A 12,849-nucleotide genomic window follows, 5' to 3' on the forward strand; every position below is an offset into this window, starting at 1 on the left:
ATATGGCTCATCTGCACTGAAGGAACAGTGAACTGTCTCTATCAAGTTCCTCTTGTTTAACTAAAGATGGCTATTAGCTGATTTAGGACACATCGACACAGGAGGGATAAAGCTGAAATAAGGTACATAACTTGAGCTACGTCAATTGTGTAGCTTAAGTTGAAATTGTTTATTTCGGCTTCTGGTGCTGTCTACACAATAGGAAGTCTGAGTTAGAGCACTCTTTCTCCGACTTCCCTTACTCCTTGTAAAATGAGGGTTACAGGAGTTAGAGTAAGAAGTCCTCCAGCTCAAAACTGTAGTGTAGATATGGACTTAGTTATTGTATGCAGTATAGTTGTAGTCATGTTGTTCCCAGGATATTAGAAAGACAAGATGTGTGAAGTAATATCTTTAACAGAACAACTTCTGTTGGTGAGAGGGATAAGATTGTCCAATAAAAATAGGTCCAAGATAAAGATAAAAGGCTTCATAGAGATTCTTAATTTTATTAATCCTTTGGTCATAGCCATGTCTTAATTCAATCCTTACCTTGTTAAACTAAATGGAACAAATAAAACGGAGTCCTCAAAATGTTTTGCACTGGTTTAACTAAATCAGTTTTAAATGACTTTGTTAAAACTATTACAGAGCGGACATGTTCCCTGTGCTTTCTCAGGTGCAATTTTCAGTACATACAAGGCTTTGATCATATCATCACTCTTCATATGCCAACATCAAAATGTGGGATACAATGTGTGATAAAGACCATAACAAGGCTGACAAAAATGATCCATATGGGAAAGCTAAAATTCTTAAAGGGATTTATTCATTTCACAGAAATAACTCTTTGTAGAAACTTAGTCTCTTGGGTCCTCATTTCTGGACCACGTTTTCTGGCCAAAATTTCCCCCCCAAAAAGTGAGAGAACACAATATTGATGTTGAACTTCAGAACTAAAAGAAGTAACTTTCCTCAATATGAGGGAACTTGGAGAAGTAGGAATCAAGTCACTGCTGAACTCACTAAATGAATGAAAAAGTATCAGTGCAGTTTTAGGACCAGTGCTATTTCTGCCCTTTTTCTTGCAGCCATTTGCAAATTCAATTATCCATATTTTCATGGAAATATTGCAGAAACTGTACATGCAAATCAATTGCACCTTTAAATCACCAATGATAGTTTTAAAGAGTTAAGTTCATGTTAAGATGAACGGGGACACTTCTTTTGCTGTATAAAACTGCAATATGCAATCTCTGTCAAAGTTATTGTCAGCCACCAAGACTGATTACTTTAAAAAAAATGAAGATTACTTTAAAAAAAAAAGAAAATTAAAATGTGAATCTGTCATGGGACTGGCAACATACCTCGAGGAGCTGAGATCCTTCAAAGAGGCCGGATGTTTGGCAAACTAGCTCTGTAGTCTAAAAAGTGCTGAATAGCAATGATATATGCAGAATGGAAACTCTATAAATTATGAACTGGTTCTACATATATACCCATGAAAAACCACAGTAACAGGAATCAGAATGTCAGTTTGATTATATCAGTCACTTAAATGGCTCTTACCTCGTGTTTGTAAAATGCCTAGCACAAGGGGACCCCAATCTCAGCTGAGGCCGCTAGGTGCCATTATAGAAGAATATATTTTTGTGACGCGAGTGCTTTTATAAAATAAAACCAGCAAGCACACACTCTACTTCTGTTCACATTCATTCACAGTTTTTCCTCATAGGTATCCACTACTAAGATTCAGAAGAATAGGACTCACCATAAGCAAGGCCCTCTTGAAGAGATTTGAATCTGCTGCACCTGCAAGCAGGTGGATGCTGATAATGTCTGCCCCACCACGATCAGCTGCGATTGAAATCTGACTTGGATCTCCTCCAAAGCTAGCAATGTTCTTCTGCACCCATTTCAGAGCGGCCACCTGATCTAGAAGGCCCCAGTTTCCATGTGCCAGGCTAGAACCTGTTAGAAGGAATAGGAAGACAAGCAGACACTTCAAGCACTGAAAACATCCTTGGCCCTATACACGACGCAAAGAAATCACATGCTCCAAAGAGTCTAGGATTTGACAGGCTCAGTTAAGGCAAGCTGCAATAGAGAAGCAATTTTTCAGCTACCCAATGGAGGGGAGGAGGGAAGGACGAAGGCGGATGAGAGATCCAAGGGGCAGGAGTGAATAAAACAATAAAGGATGCTGGGAATCCGAGGACAATTTTGGCATTCATTTCCCAATGACACCAACTGCTAAGAAACTGGACCTTATAGCAAAAACAGCAGAAATAAGCAATTCCTTGTTAAGCATCACAAAGGAAATGAAAATAATTGTTCATTGCCTATGACTTTGATTCAAAATGGGCCATTTATATTTATGCACCTGTCTTCAAAGCTATTCAAAACTAGAATAGCTTTAAAAACAGACAGAACAGCCATGAATAGCAACCTAGTTCCAACTATTTGTTTCTTTCATTGCCAAGGCCAAAATAATACATCTTTAAAATAAGGATACATGTAAAAACACTCCAGGGAACAAATTAGTAATGGAATAGGAATCTCTCATTTGTATAATCAAAAGTTCACATCCAACCCAGGCCAATAGTGACTGAAAGCTCATGTCTTTGTAATAGCTGTCCACCAGCATAGTGTAATGAGGTGCTTAGATGAAATATAAGAATTAGAATAGAAGAGAATTTTAATGCTCTCAGTATAGTTCTTAACGGTGTCTACAGCTCAACAGGTGGCCCTTTTGCTAAGAATGGCAAGGACTACATGAGCACGGAGACTAGAATTTCTTGCCCATAGCCTTGTTGTGTTGAGAGAAAATGGCAGAGCAATGGGGAAAGCTTTCTCTGACATAACCGGTCCAATGGATGGAGATCATCAGTATTCAGAGCTGTCAAATCAACCCTAAATTTACTCATTTTAAATATGGCTGTGTCTCACGGGAGCTCACCTAAGGAAGTGAAATAATGTAAATTCTTTACCCACAGAGACAGGCCTTGCCACTAGTGCAAGGAAAAACAATATTGCCCAGGGAATAGGCCTTGTTCCTTTTGTCTTGGCAAGACTCAGACAGGCTGGTTCATTAAGTACATTGCACAGTTAGGCAAAGGATTTATGCGCTAACATTTCCTGTAGTTAGGCTGAAGACTCATCTCCACTAGGAACGGTTTTTACTACTTTTGGTGATGGGTCTGGATATAAATCACAGGAACAATCTATTTGGACACAAAGAATACATTCCTAAGGACCACCCGAGAGTGGAAAGAAGTGTGTGTCAGGACAAAGATGGCTATGCCAAACACCAGCAGAGACTTTAGTTACTAAGGCTCCATTCCTAAGAATAGTTATAAAGGGGCTTAACTTTAAGCATCAGAGTAATCCCTCTCAATGGGACTGAAAGGTAAGCACTAGCCTTATCAAATCACATAACACATGATTCGGATTTTTCAGATTTGTTCAGTTCTAACCACCCCAGGTGTTGTTTGCATCATAAATGTGGAAAGTTGTTTCCCAGACATACCTACAACAGCACCCTTTCAATATGTACAGAAAAGCAGGTGTAACCCATAACCGTGTGTTCTCTACACTCAAAGCAACCACCATGTGCATATACCCATGACCTACTTAGCCCTAAAACTGCTCTGCCACATAAAGGAGTCAGGAATAACTGCAGAGCCAGCAATCGAAAAGGCAGCTTTTTTCCCTTGCAAGCAAACAACTAGCTTTAACCTATCTGTCCCTGGTTTGCAATTTATAAGAAGCGATCATCCGAGGATCCAGAAGTTGGCTTTGCTTGGAGAATCAGGACCTTCGTTCATGGTGTTGGGATCTTTACCTGGTATTTTAATAGTCACACTTCATTTAACTAGAATCCAGGGGTGAAAGCCTGACCTCATACAAGTTAATGGCAAAACTCCTCCCACTGATTTCAGTGAGGCCAGGATTTCCCTCAACAAGAACTCAAAAAGGAAAACCTCCCTGAAATTTCTCTTTGGGTTTGGTATATGTGCTGGGCAGACATTCTTATGGGTATCAGAAGCAATTGGGGACCCTTTGCTATACTTTTCTGCTGCTAGACATTCGAGCAAAGCTCCTTAGGGACTCTGCATTATGCTAGCGAAAAGCAAAGGGTGACTACAGGAGTGGCAACGTCTCTAGCTGCAATGAATGTGCAAACTCTCCCCTCAGACTGGACCCAAATTTGCCAATTTGGTCCTGGCCTGCAGGGAGGGTAGTGAGGAGCTACATGGCCCCCAGAGGAGATTGGAGGGATTGCACTTGGGACAGTGCCCCATGTTCCTCACTATGCAGGAGATGCTCCCAGGTCTGCCTAGCCTGCTGTGAAGTTCAGCCCCAAATCCTCCTGCTCCTTTTATGCCCAAGGAGTACACTGAGGAAACATCTCTGAGCTCTCCCTAACACAGAGACGATAACAGTCCCCGTTTGGTGTGAGCTAGTGTCTAGGGGGCTAGGGAAAGGCTCCTACATCCTCTCTGCCAACACACCTACATGTGGCTCAGGCACTGTCTCTATGGTCTGCTGAAGCAGTTGCAAAGAATGCTACAGATGCTGCTATTCACTGGTCTCTTGGCAGCGGGTTTGTTCACTACCCCTCTTTCACCTCTGGAGGCTCTAATTCTAACCCCAGCTGGAATAGGGGCAAAAATGGGACTGAAGGGTTCATCCTACTGCCAAGAAGGACATCTGACCCCGCTGCAACACTACCATGCACAGTTCAGCCCAGCTAGCAAGCTTCTCTCAGGAAAAGACCCAGATGACACAAGTGAGGTTGAAGGAGGTTAATGACAGATGTGTGGGCAGCGCTGCGTAACGGAAGCTTGCACAAGGCTTACCCACCCTCTCTGGCTCTAGCCAATACTGCAGTTTCATAAGCATTCAGTTCTCAGAAAACTAATAATAGTGATACTTTCTCCACAGGCAGCCCTTGCCAACCTCGACCTAAATGCCCCAGGAGTTTGCGGTGCTTGGCTCTCTGGTTGCTATACTAAAAACAGGAATTGCTGGAGATGAGCACCAAACAAACTTAATCCCCTACAAGGGAAAGGCTGCCATATCCCATGCCATGCAAAACTCAACCTCAGGATCATCAGAAGTATCAGTGTGGCAAGATGCAGTGGCCCAAACCAAGGGAAAGGGTTAGTTCACTACTCAGGTCCCCCAGGTGAAGAGGACAAATTATTAATAAAGCAACGCTGAGGACTGACAGTACAACGAAGAAATCCAGGAAACTCTATAAGGCTTGCAGCAAGGATTCTGACAGGTATGGTATAAGACAGGGGATATAAATAGCATTTTAGCAGCAACTTTCTCTGCATAGTAAAGTTTCAAAGCTGAATTAAGTCAATGCTCAGCTGAAAACTTTTGAAAGAACAACCATAGTGTTTTGTTCACCATTACAAATGCCTCAGTTACGAACAACCTCCATTCCCCAAGTTGTCCGTAACTCTGAGGTTCTACTGTATATACAGACATCCATGATATTATCTACAAATAAAACTCAAGCACCTCTTTCAAACTGGAATCATTGCTTTGTCCCCCTTTTGGCTCACACCATTAACCATGTCGCTTTGGCATGACTCTCCCGACTTACCTTGGATGTGTCTTCCAAAACACTTATTCAAAGGTGCCGGCTTATGAAAAGGCAGAACAAAAACACACTTAGGCAACAAACTTAACAGAATGTCATGGACTCCTGGGAGTGTACAGACTTACCAGTGCTAAGGAAACCGAAAACGCCGACACGGTAACCAGCAGTTACAACGATGACATTGCTGACGGAAGCGAGGTAGGATCCATCTATGACTGTCCTCCCTTTCTCACCCTCACCACTCACACCATTGTGGAAGAACAGCAGCACAGACAAGTTTCTGCCCTGTAATGATTGCAGACAAGTTAATGCAACAAGTTTGTCCGAATATCGCAGCACCTGATATGTTGCTATGGCCAGAGTCTCATCAGGTCATTGTGTGAACTTGATTATTCTCTTCTGAAATATTCCAAGCAATTCAAAACTGCCTGGCAGTGACACAGTAAGAGAGGAGAACTACCCACCTAGACTTAAACTCAGTTTGTTGACTGGTTACCAGTTCCTGGAATGGATTATGTGCTACTTACCTGAGTCCAGCCTCCTAATTGTAGGGCTTGTCTACATGGGGACACTCAGGAAAGTTAATCTGAATTAACTAAAGATGTGAAATTAAAGTGTACATGTTAAATCTCTAGGTGGCTGCTCTTATTCAGAATTTAAGTGGCCTGAATTCAATTTAACTTAATTAGCTTCCAAAAAGCGAATTAAGCTAAATCAGATTAAGACCCCTTTAATTCTGAATGAGTGTGTCCATACAGGTATTTAACAGTATTTACATTCACACCTTCAATGAATTTAGATTAGTTTTCTTGAGGGCAAGTCTGCAATTTAAAATTACCCCAGCATAACTCTATTGTTCAAGGATGTGAAAAATTCACACCCCTGAGCAATACAGTTAAGAAGACCCAAGTCCCTATGAAGACAGTGCTAGGTCATGGAAGAATCTTTCCATCAAACTAACTATGGGGGAAGTTGATTTATCTATGCCAAGGAGAGAATCCCTCCCATCAGCAAGGTAATGTTTAAAAGCAGTATCAGCTATTCCTGGGCCTCCATTGCACTTGCTATTGCTACAGAACAGTTACACCGGTTCTCCTTTTTATTTGGCAATACCTCCCAATTTTGTATCATCTGCAAATTTTTTCATCACACTCTCAATTTCCTGAAACTAAATGGCATTTGCCTTTGCTGCTGCCATTTTCTGGATGGAATTAACTAAACACGATGATCCCATTTTCACTGGCAAAAGAGACCTTGCATCTGTTTGCCGTGCATCTGTTTTCAGCCAACGTGAGGCCATCCATGCAGAAGGAAAGCTATCATGGGAGTGTCAGTTACCAGCAAAACAGAGCCAGGAGCAAGTAGAAAACTCCTCTCGGCTTTCTCTAATGGTTCAGAGATTATCTTGATTTTTTAATTGAAAATGTGTTACACTCTTCCCAGTCTGGTGGAAAATCAGATGTTTGTTATTATGAACAAAGTGGTGTCAAGTTCGACTAAGAAATGTGCTGCCTTCACCCAGAAGTCCTGAAAAGTGCTGCGTTCTCTAAATCTTCTACATCTGGTTCTTCAAATTCAGACTGTCTCACCCCCAACTTCCCTGTCAGAGCTGACAACCACGCAGTAACTGGCCAAGGAACAGGAGGGAAGGAACAAAGGAAGAAGACAAAACAATTGTGAGGGTTTGTCTTCACTTGAAAATCTCATCGAACAATCTCCTTTTTGCTGAGTCATCTTAGCTAATACCATGTTAAACATGATGGGGGCAAACCTCACTTAGCATCACATCAGCTGGTCATAGCGGGTCCAGCAGAGATTCCTAAGAAACAGATGTAACAACAGTCTCAGGTCAGCAGACTCATCAGTTCTGTGTAATGTTATGCTTGTTAACATTAGCTAATGTCCTAGTGATGACTAGGGGGAAGGAGAAGAGATGATGGCAAAGCAGACCCTGCAGAGGCAGATGTGAAGTAGGTTACTGAGAAAATTCAGCCCTCATATATTGAGGGTAACCAGAATGCCACTCACTCGCCACACTTTCTCTGCAAAACACAACAACTCCTTTTCCCCATGGCTATTTTGCACAGGGAAGTGGCAATTTCCCCAGCTGGTTGGTCTTGTATGTGAATCCAACCTTTTGAGAAATACATGGGAAAATGTGGGTAGTGATCTCCATGAGCACAGATTTCAAGCGCAGAGGTACCAATTCTTAGTGTTGTCATCTAAAGCAGATTTTTATATTGACTCACTAATCACCTCTCCTTCACTGTTTGGAGTTAATCACTTTAGCAGGAAGCTCCAATATTTTCAAATTAAAAATGATACACAATGTACAATTCTTATTTAATATCCAATTAATTGTATACCTTATATTGACTATCAGTTTTTAAAGGGGATTTATCATAGCCTTTACTTTTGTGCCCGAGTTATCATCTACATTCAAATAACCAATGTAGCTAGGATAGGTGCAGGGCCAGATTAAGTGGGGGGGCTAGCCTATAGGGGTGCCAACCTATGGGCCCCTATAGGGGTCGTGCGGCACCCCTAAGAGCTACCATCAGGTGCCACGGGCCAGATTGCAGCTGTAAGGTGCGCAGCGCGCCAGGGCTGTGCATGAGCCATGCGCCCAGGGGCAGAGACACTCATGCATCGTGCGCCCGCTGCCGGGGTGCAGGAATGGCTCTAGCCGGCCCTGGAGAGGTGGCAGCTAGACATTAAAGCGGGGAGAATGTAGTGTCTGAAACAAAGTGAAGCCAACCCTTTCCTGTGATTCTAAAGGCCTTTGGTTTGCATCAAATTTGGAGCTTAGGTGAAAATCTGAAGTTAATGGTGATGCTCCACTGTAAATGAGATCAGAACCTGGCTTATTGGATGCACCCCAGAAGAATCCCACAGAAAACACTGCAGCTGGTTGGAAAAACTGGCCAGCAAGTTCCTCACATGTACAACATGAGCACCAGCCATGACTGCCATGTGAGAATTGACCAACGTTGTTTGATCAGTCCTGGTTTTGCATGTAGGAATGAAGCATGGACAGTGAAACTGTCAGGAGTAAAATACACAGAGACACGTTCCGCTGAAGGAAGCCTAGCACAGCTCCCACTAGCTCAGCTAGCAGGAAAGGTGCCTTTCGGTTCACTCAGCAGAGCTGCTGCTGCTGCCTAAGGACTCAAAGGGTTTGCCCTTGTGCAAATATGCAGGGCACACATGCATAGGCATCATAAGAACAGCCATGCTGGGTCAGACCAAAGGTCCATCTAGCCCAGTATCCCGTCTGCCGACAGTGGCCAATGCCAGATGCCCCAGGGGAAGGAAACACAATACGTAATCTTCACTTGATCCCTCCCGTCTCCCACTTCCAGAGAAACAGATGCTAGGGACACCATTCCTTCCCATCCTGGCTAATAGCCATTGATGGACCTACCCTCCGTGAATCTGTCTAGCTCTTTTTTGAACCCTGTTAAAGTTCAAGCCTTCACCACACCTCTGGCAAGGAGTTCCACAGGTTAACTGTGCGCTGTGTGAAGAAAAACTTCCTTTTGTTTGTTTTAAACCTGCTGCCTATTAATTTCATGTGGTGACTCCTTGTTCTTATATTGTGGGAATAAGTAACTAACTTTTCCTCATTCACTTTTTCCATACCAGTCATGATTTTATAGACCTCTATCATATCCCCCCTTAGTCTCCTCTTTTCTAAGCATCAGCTGGGGTCCCCACTAGTTGGCTATGTGCTTTCTAGCCACTAAACATCAGCTGACAGTCCCCATGGGCCTGATCCAGAGAGTTAGAATGAGCAATGATTCACAGGAGCAGATTTATGCCTGGCAGGATTGGGCCCAAAATGAAGCCTAACCCTCATCAAAGAAATAAGGAGAATGAGTTGAGACTGTCCATATTATTACACCCAGTGGGTCCTTTGGGGCCAGTGCCAATCCCAGGGCTCTCTGCTCATGAAGTCTGGTCACACATCTGTATCCAGATATGAACTCAGGTCAGGATAGACTGGGCCTGGCCCAAAAGCCAGGAGTAAAGCCGAATTTCAGGGACTTTAGGATGCGAACACAGAGCTAAACCCTGTAGCTACAGCTTCCATTCTGAAGAGATGGGCAGCAGTATAACACTGTAAGGACCACAGCCAATCCCTGGCTTTCCTCAACAAGGCTCTAGCCATCGTGCTAGGGCAGAGCCTTGACTCCTTTGTCTTTTGTGGGACAAGGAAAATCAAATTCCTTTCTGACAGGCTTTCTGGGGTTCAGAAATGTGTTTAATTGTCCTCTCCACTCCACTGAGAGGCATTTCAAAAAAGACTCTGCAGGAGCATTTGAATCCAGAGAGAATCAATTAAGTTCCCGGATGTGTAATACCTCATTAGAGGACAGCATTAGGAGGTGTGCACCACACTGACGGCACAGTGAGGATGGGCAGGTGAGGAAGACTCTTCTACAGAGGGTCCACCGCCAACATTAACCCAGTTTTCAACTCTTTGTTTAGCCCAGCAGTGGTACCATCTCTCTGCATGAGCAGCATCATGCAGCTCAAACCAAAACCCAGCCCGGCTTTGCTGGTGTGACAAGCAAGGATGGCTCCTGGTGGGAAAAGGAGCTCGGACAAGCCAGCTGTAGGTGGAAGTTTACCTGATGTATGTAACTGTATTCTGCTTGCTGGGTACTGAAGCTTTGTATGTTAGAGTCCCTTCCAAGCCACAGGAGGAAACTCCCATTTTGTGTTTCACTTCAGATGCAGAATGCTACTGAGCAAATCACCAGGCGGTCGTCTCTCTCCAGGGGACATCAGGTCTGTTATTTCTGTTTTAACTTTATCAAGACTAAAACTATCTGCTATTGCTCTTTGCACGTGGGTAAAAAACAACAATAAGAAACAGGAAAATGCCATTCGGGGGCCCACACGACACTCCATTGACCTCAATGAAGCTACTGCCTATTTGCACCCATATGAGTGAGAGGAGTATTAGAGCCCAGAGATTCTTCAGAAACAAATTCCCATTTGGATAGCTAGGTTTGTTGTAAGCCCAATGTTTTCAAATTCACCTCTGCTCTTCTGAAAGCGGCCGCGAAAGGGAGCTGGCAAGCGTCCTGAGATGATGACCCAAGGTTTTCACTAAGCAATGACTATGCATAGAAAGTAGATAACAATCAGGTGTTGCAGCAAGAAAACAGACAGTTGGCTGCTTCTAAAAGACTCATGAAGTTGCACTTAAGCAGCCCAAATAATTCTGGCTTGTACACTAGGCATGTTCTACACCAGTACCCTATGCCCTCTCGTCTCAGTTTAATCTCTTGTTAAAAGCTCTGCTACAATACCCACGCCAGTAGGAAAGTTTCTCTTTAATTTTTTTAATAGAGGAACTTAACATTTTCAGCTGACAGTTTCTATTAGTGCGGGGGCATCACATCCATTTTCAGAGAGGAACACTTTTGTGATCCAGGGAATAAATTTAGCACTGCTGGCTACTCTCAATCCAGACCAGACCTTCCACTGACATCGGTGGGAGGGTTGAACAAAGATCAAGAGCAGATTATGGCCTGTATATAGTCACTAACCTATTACCATCATCATCATTACTAGTTGTGTTCCTTTCAGCATCATCCCCGAGACACAGTCTCTTTTTTAGAGACACTTCTATTTCTATCCTCAGTTTCTTTCCTTCCCTTTCTCTTTTCTCTCTCCTTTTCTTTCCCCGTCTTTGGTCCACTCTACCCTGCAACATGAAAATCCTCACCTCACTGTCAGAGCTGTGCCAGCAAAACCCCAAGTACAGACACACAAAAGAGGGCATCTGTTGTTGGCATCACTAATGCTGTTCAGAGAGATGGTGCTACTACACTGGCAGAAAGCCTCGGCCTGCTGGTACTCGCTGCATCTACACTAAAGAACCATGCCAAGGTAGCTATTCCCATACAGCAGGGGTGTCCAAACTTTTTTCAAAGAGGGCCAGATTTGATGAAGTGAACATGCGTGAGGGCCGACCATTTTACCTGACATTCTTTGAACCATTAAAATTAAATGCAAATTAACTATTTTATGCAAAGTTTATTGCAAACGGCATACTTTTCATTTCGTCACATGGGTGACAAATCTAAACAGGCGTTAAATCACTCTGCCTTTCATATCTGAAGGCCAGATGAAAAAAAAATCCAGGAAGCTGAAATATATGTCAGGAACATTGTAAAGTACATTACATATTATTGGTAATAAAGGTTGTCAGTCAACTTTTAAGTTCAAAAAATATGAACAGGAACATAACACCAACTATACATGTTGTGTCCAAATATATTTATAACTGATTTAGACCAACTGACATTAACTGAGATTTTACAATGTATTCATCTCAATACATATGGATTCGTTGGGGGCCATAAAAGATAGATATTGCCAAATTACCTGTGGGGCCGTATTAAACCAGAACACGGGCCGCAATTGGCCCGCGGGCCGGACTTTGGACATGCCTGCCATACAGCAATTGTGAAAAATACAACGTCTTGCAATAATTTTAGGAGAGCTTACTGCATTAAGTTGATGTATCACTGTGGATCAAGGATTGTTTGTAATTCAATGAGGGAGGGTGACTGCAGCCCTCCCAGAATTAAAAACAAAAAACCCAAACCCAATCCCCCCCGCCCCCCCCCCCAAAAAATCTACCCACCTGGGGAAAGTGATTATGCAAATTGCCTTAATCAAAATGTAACACCTCCAAACAAGTGTCACCGCTTGGAGAGGCTCCTATGTGGTGTGTCATACTGGATTCTCCAGATACCAATAGACAAAGAAAGGACTTTTGGATAAATACTGTAGTCTGAGTTTAAGCTGACTCGGAGCCTGTTTACTAATCTAGCAAATGGACAGGATCTGCTGTCCAAGAGGGCCCCAAATCCTTAGGGAAGGTTGGAAAGATCACCACCTGCCAGAGCCCAAGGGTGGAGTTGGCATGACGTCTGGAAAGTATTTTAGCAGGCACACTGGTTCTTTTATTGCCTTTAAAATGTATGTTCTCTAATGCTTTTAACTTTAAGAGCAAACATGCTTGCTTAGAAAGGGCTGTGCAGTAACTTCTAACTTCTGGCAATTGCACTGTGGCCTCTGAAGAGAGCGCCAAGTGTAGATGCTGGCTTGCAGAGGAAGACTGGCTCGCCAGGTATATCACAGTGTAGAGAGGGAACTGTGCAGACTGGAAAACCCCCAGTACAGCGGGGGAGAGATGTGGATCTCTGCCCAAAAGAGATGCTGGGAGGTTA

The 12,849-nt window shown here is 43.2% G+C and overlaps 1 protein-coding gene across 2 annotated transcripts in view; it reads right to left on the bottom strand.

The window, feature by feature from the left end:
* TG (thyroglobulin) overlaps positions 1–12,849 on the bottom strand; it is a 191,930-nt gene that overhangs the window by 67,056 nt on the left and 112,025 nt on the right. For both annotated transcript variants that reach the window (XM_075920103.2, XM_075920102.2), the window contains 2 exons: positions 5,722–5,881; positions 1,751–1,950 (listed from right to left, as the gene is read on the bottom strand). In XM_075920103.2, coding sequence (XP_075776218.2) covers positions 1,751–1,950; positions 5,722–5,881 — 360 coding nt within the window. The remainder of the gene's footprint in view (positions 1–1,750; positions 1,951–5,721; positions 5,882–12,849) is intronic.

This window comes from Pelodiscus sinensis, chromosome 2 (assembly GCF_052426305.1).
Source record: "Pelodiscus sinensis isolate ZL-2025 chromosome 2, ASM5242630v1, whole genome shotgun sequence".
NCBI lineage: Eukaryota > Metazoa > Chordata > Testudines > Trionychidae > Pelodiscus > Pelodiscus sinensis.